Here is a 6,202-nt window from a genome sequence, read left to right on the forward strand (position 1 = left end):
TGGCAGGTCTCTTCCATACATTGCAGCAAACATGGAAGAGCTTCACTCACCGTTTCACCCCGGCGTTTCTAGGGTATTCTACAAGCACGTAGCGGGTAAACCCACCCAAGTCGCCTGGTCAAGGTAAAAAAGTGCACGTGACACGGCCGCGAAGTGCTGGGTTCTTTCCTTTGCAGCAGGCCCACCTGCAGAATTCAGTCGAACCAGAGGGTGCCAGACGCAAATGGGACCAGACCACCAACGTTCTCCCGAGCCTGCACGAACCGGGGTGGGACCCACCAGAGAACCCGCCCGCCCACTGGCCAGTTCCACCTCCGGCCCCACCCGGCAGCCTCACCCGCTGGCTCTGCCCAACGTCCCGTGCCGCCCGCCTGCGAAGTGAAAAAAGAAGCCGGCGAGAAAAGAGGGCCTTTTTCCCTTCCTTTCCATGCCCCCCTCCGTCCCTCCCTCTCGCCACTTCTCACCTCTTCCGTTTCTCGCCTCCCCTGACTCCGCCCCGCCCGCCCCCGGCATTCCTGCTCCTCGCGTCGCGTGCTCCTCGGCGAGCACGCGGCCGTGGCGCGGGGGTGCCAGAGGCTTCTCCGACCGTCTCGTCCGCCGTCTGCTGGTGAGGTCCGTGTGCCCGGCCGGCCCGTGCGCCTCCTTTCCCGCCGTCTCGGTGGTTCTTGACCTTGTAATCCATCTGTTTACTGCCTGCACTCCGGTCCTCCTCATCGGCGATCCTCCGCGTGGGGTGGGAGGATCGTGCCTTTTCGAATCGCCCCCGTACGGAGGGATGGGGTTTTAGAGGATTCTCGTGGGGGTTTTGGGGTCCTTTTTTAATAGTTTATTTAGGGTACACTTTTTTCTCCCGTGGGGATGGCGATGTGTGTTCGTGTAGGGGTTAAGGGAGCCGTGCAGTCATTTTCTAGGGTTTCATCGGTTGATTGGTCGGTGTGTTCTTGCTTGCGTGATTTTAGGGGTTTCGAAACTTCAAAGTTTCGATTTTTCCGAATTTTATGTACGGCCCCTGTTTTTATTTTATTTTTTTGAGATGGTGCTTACGTCCCTGGGTTGCTAGGAAACGATGAACGCTGTAGCCTTTTTTGTTGTTGTGTTTTTCCTTTACCATAAACACCAAAGGCACGAGATTTGAGGCGAGGAACAGATTTAGCAGCAGTTACTCTGTTATCATCGGGATCTGATGATCTTTTACACGTCTCAGGGCAGGGGTGATTTTGTTATTGCAGTCAATAATAAGTGAGTCTTGTTTTTATTATTAGTGGGCTACTCCGGTGACGAGTGAATGACTGATCATTGTCTTAGGTCAGTGACAATACCAATGCCTAGAGTACCCCCTTATTATAGGAAAACGTTTCGGGTTGGGATCCTCTGCTCTGCAGTAGGAAAACCTGAAGGAATTGGTCAAAAGGGACACCATGTTTGCTGCTCATCTCTCCTTGACAAGGATGCACATGGCTGCAATTGGTCGCCATACTTTCCTTGTTTTGCAATGTCGGTAGCATTACCTGTTACACACTGCCATATTACCTGTTACACGTAGATGCAGATAGATACACAAATCTGGATAGAATACCAAAGCAGGATACAAGTTCTGGTTTTTCCTAAGATAGCAGGGCACACCATTTGGCACATTGAATGGGTCATGCCTTTGCTAGGCCTCCTTGTGCTCTCTCCATCCATCAACCTGTCACAACCACCACCTTTTATTGTAAAAAGAAAAAGTATCAGTAGATGTTATTTGATTATGCACATGACATGCATTTTATCATTAGAAAATCATACACTGCTGTTTGTTATGATTGTGTTACTTTTATCATACGTGAAGCTCTTCTTGATAATACATTGTCATGTATTTTGTTGCAGGCACAAGTCTGACCTTCTGTGAACCGGCAAGATGCAGCCACCGCAGCCGCGGCCTGAGGACTACTTGTTGAAAGAGACAACACCCTGCCTTGGGGGTTTTATGGCAGCAGGGGACAAGCGCACAAGTACATACGACCTTGTGGAGCAGATGCCATATCTCTACGTGCGCGCTGTCAAGGCCAAAGACCTCCGTGCCAAGGATGGGTCTGGGAGCTGTGACCCATCGGTAGAGATCAAGCTTGGGAATTACAGGTGCACCACCCGTCAGTTTGAGAAGAATACTAACCCGGAGTGGAACCAAGTCTTTGCCTTTCCCAAGGAATGCATCCAGTCCTCCTATATTGAGATCACTGTCAAAGACAAGGATGATATCATTGGGCGAGTCATCTTTGACCTCAATGAAGTTCCAAAGAGAGTCCCACCTGACAGTCCTTTAGCACCAGAGTGGTACCGTCTTGAGGGTCGGAAGGAGGGAAGGGTCGGAGAGCTAATGTTGGCTGTCTGGATGGGTTCACAGGCAGATGAAGCTTTCCCAGAAGCTTGGCATGCTGATGCTGCGACAGTGCCTAGCGATGGTCTAGCAAGCATAAGGTCTAAGGTGTATTTAACTCCTAAGCTTTGGTATCTCAGGGTAAATGTTATTGAGGCACAAGACCTGGTACCAAGTGACAAGTGCCGCTATCCAGAAGTTTATGTGAAAGCTACACTTGGGAATCAGTCCTTGAGGACAAGGATATCTGCAAGCAAGAGTGTTAACCCCATGTGGAATGAGGATCTGATGTTTGTGGCAGCTGAACCATTTGAGGAGCACTTGATTCTTAGCGTTGAGGATCGGATTGCGCCAAACAAGGACGAGGTATTAGGGAAAGCATGTGTTCCACTGCAGAATGTAGACAGGAGGCCCGACCACAGGCCAGTGCACAGCCGGTGGTGTAATCTTGAGAAGCATATAGCGGGAGATGGGGAACAGAAGAAAAAAGATGTCAAGTTCTCTAGTCGTATTCACCTCAGGATTTCTTTGGATGGTGGGTATCATGTTCTGGATGAGTCAGCACATTACAGTAGCGATCTGAGGGCCACCGAGAAACAGCTGTGGAAGCCTAGCATTGGGGTTCTTGAGCTAGGAATCCTAAATGCTCAAGGATTACTGGCAATGAAGACTAAGGATGGGAATGGCACCACAGATTCTTACTGTGTTGCGAAGTACGGGCACAAGTGGGTCAGAACAAGGACCATCATCGACAGTTTCAGCCCAAAATGGAATGAACAATACACCTGGGACGTGTATGATCCTTGTACGGTGATAACAGTTGGTGTGTTCGATAACTGCCACTTGCAAGGGGAGAAGTCCAAAGGAAACAAGGACAGCAGAATTGGCAAGGTACGGATCCGCCTGTCCACTCTCGAGTCTGGCAGAGTCTATACGCACTCGTACCCTCTTATCATTCTGCTTCCTACGGGTGTGAAGAAGATGGGTGAAGTGCAGCTTGCTGTGCGCTTCACATGCTACTCGCTGGTGAACATGATGCAGCTGTACTCTCAACCGCTGCTGCCGAAGATGCACTATGTTTACCCTCTGTCTGTCACGCAGCTTGATGTTCTGAGGCTCCAGGCTACTCACATGGTCTCGACGAAATTGAGCCGTGCCGAGCCACCTCTCAGGAAAGAAGTTGTTGAGTACATGTTGGATGTGGATTCTCACATGTGGAGCATGAGGAAGAGCAAGGCAAACTTCTTCAGGATTATGAAAGTGTTGACCCCCCTTGTTGGAGCTGCTCAATGGTTTGATAAGATTTGTGAATGGAAGAACCCGCTGACCACTGTGTTGATTCATCTCCTGTTCATCATTTTGGTTACGTTTCCAGAGCTGATCCTTCCGACCGTTTCCCTGTATATGTTCTTGATTGGGGTCTGGTTCTACCGGTGGAGGCCAAGGCAGCCACCTCACATGGACACTCGTCTTTCACATGCCGAGACCTCCAACCCTGATGAGTTTGATGAGGAGTTTGATACTTTCCCTACATCCCGTGCACATGATGTCGTTCGGATGAGGTATGATCGACTCAGGAGCATTGCAGGCAGGGTGCAGACAGTTGTTGGTGACTTGGCAACACAAGGTGAGAGGCTGCAGTCCCTGCTCAACTGGCGGGATCCAAGGGCCACTGCTATCTTTGTGACCTTCTGCTTGATCGCTGCTGTGGTTCTGTACCTGGTTCCGTTTCGCATGGTTGTGCTCATTGCTGGGTTGCATGTGCTGAGGCATCCCAGGTTCCGCCGCCACGGGCTTCCATCTGCTCCCCTCAACTTCTTCAGGAGGCTACCGGCAAAAACGGACAGCTTGCTGTGAGACCGTCCCGTGCCAGGTAACATCAGAGTGTTTTCCAGCATTGGCGACGGCATTGCATGGATGGAACCTGAAATGCGCAGACAATTTTTCTTCAAGAATTGCTATCTTTCGTTGTATGTTAATTTAGACTTGAGACTTTGATTTGTTCTGGAGTTGGCACCAGGTTGACCTGTTTGCCTGTGTTGTTTCGACATGGATTTTCTCCTGCTGTCATATCGAATTTCAGTTGTTATGTGTTCGTGTTATCTTGTTACCTGCATCTGTGCCCTGATTGCCTGGCCCTGAATGTCGAGTTTAGTAGTATTTGACTTGATTCTCCTAAAATATGTTGCATATCTGTGGTATGATTTGCATCCAAAAATGGAATCAGTGGTGAGATTCGTCTTAGCATGTGAAGCATTGAGTTGTAGAACTTGCTTTTTCAGATAAAAAGGCCCCAAGACTTTGTTGAGGTCTAGATTCTAACCATTGACAAAACTGCTCTCACGATTGAGTTATAGTGCCTGTACTTGTATTTCAATAAACTAGCGTCAAGATTAGAATTATGTGTGGAAGCAACACATATATGTAGTGAGTAGTTGACATCGACACCTAGGGTAAATCTTAGAAGAATGTGTGCTGCCATTTGACTTTTAGCTTTATTTTCTTGATTGATGTTCTGCAGCAATTCATCATGTGATTTTATACACGGGTCCAGAACATGCTTGCCTTTGTAGAAACAAAATTTTCAGGGGTAAGTTTGCACATGGATTGGTGCCTACGTGCAATAATTGTTTCAAGATTTTTCAATAATAAAATTTTCTGATTTTGCTAACTTACATAAAACATCAGCGCAACTAAAGCGACGTAAAAAAAAAGTTATGTTGGGGTTTTCCACTGCGAAACCTACACGTAGTTGGAGCTTGCGCGATCACACGCCCCCCACCCCCCTTCTTTTGCGCCGCCTTTGCCTAAAGCTAAAACGTGTTCAGGCTGAAGCAAAGTGTTGGAGCCATAAGGCCTGCACTCACTCGGTCTATCTGCCTTACTGGACGCCCTTGAAGAGCATAGGCCTTTGTTTACCCATTGTCAACTTAAAAAACATCATGCTCGCGAGTGGTGGCGCCAAAACTTTAATCCTATGTAGTCAATTTTAAGGTTGTGTGGTCAGATATATAAATTTATATTATTGATTTATATTTTTCCAAAAAGACTACCCAGCTTCTATGTGGCTTCACCATTGTTACCGGTGTCAACGGCAAAAATCTCCCTCAGCCGTGTTGTCAACTTAAAAGCCTCCTACTCACGACAACGTGCAAAAATCAAGCATTATGTCCTTGGCGATGAACACTCCCTCTACTTCCACTTATGTGCCTCTGTTCATCTTGGGAAGAACCAAATCCAAATGGGTCTTTTACTTCATCCCACTAAGTGAAAGCTGCCATGCTTCATGGTTTTTTCCACCAACTCTAGGGAACCCCTGATTGGTGCTCCTTCAGCTTTGACCTCTCTGAACTTCTCGCCAACAACTCACTCGATAGTTCCCAAGCCGCCAGCCTTATCCGCCCTTTCACCCTACGCAAGCTTCGCCAAACTGTTTTCTCCATGAACAACATCTCCAGCTCCAGGCCCGACGTTTTCGGTCCCACTTTCTTCCAATATATTGGGACCTTCTCAAATATGACCTTTTAGCTTGCCTTCTGAAAGCACAAGTGCTCCCTGGGTGATTTTGGTAATTAATGTCAACATATCTCTTGTTGGACTAATGTTTTCATCTAGTATATCTCAGATAAGTTCAACAGTGGAGTGGCTTGGACAAGAGGACGTGGAACCCCTTCAAGATGCTAAGGACAAAAATTGGCTCAAGCTCAAGATTCTTCATTTCTATTTTAGTGATCTAGGATCACATTGAGTCCATAAGAAAAGCCAATACTATTAAAAGGGGATGATGTGTTGCTTAATGACTTGCTTGCTCAAAATGCTTAGTGATATGCTCCAAAAGCCCTCAAC

General features: G+C 47.8%; 1 protein-coding gene across 2 annotated transcripts; it reads left to right on the forward strand.

Moving 5' to 3' along the window:
• Positions 1-421: 421 nt before the first annotated feature.
• LOC125509012 (FT-interacting protein 7-like) lies at positions 422-4,458 on the forward strand. 2 transcript variants are annotated; one of them, XM_048673851.1, is made up of 2 exons: positions 422-612; positions 1,867-4,458. In XM_048673851.1, exon 2 carries the CDS (start codon positions 1,898-1,900, stop codon positions 4,211-4,213), a length of 2,316 nt encoding a protein of 771 aa, XP_048529808.1. In that variant the 5' UTR covers positions 422-612; positions 1,867-1,897; the 3' UTR covers positions 4,214-4,458. The 2 variants fall into 2 exon arrangements, with proteins under 2 accessions (XP_048529808.1, XP_048529809.1); XM_048673852.1 differs by having other exon boundaries at positions 422-607.
• The last annotated feature ends 1,744 nt before the right edge of the window (positions 4,459-6,202 follow it).

Source organism: Triticum urartu, chromosome 5 (assembly GCF_003073215.2).
Source record: "Triticum urartu cultivar G1812 chromosome 5, Tu2.1, whole genome shotgun sequence".
NCBI classification, from domain to species: domain Eukaryota; kingdom Viridiplantae; phylum Streptophyta; class Magnoliopsida; order Poales; family Poaceae; genus Triticum; species Triticum urartu.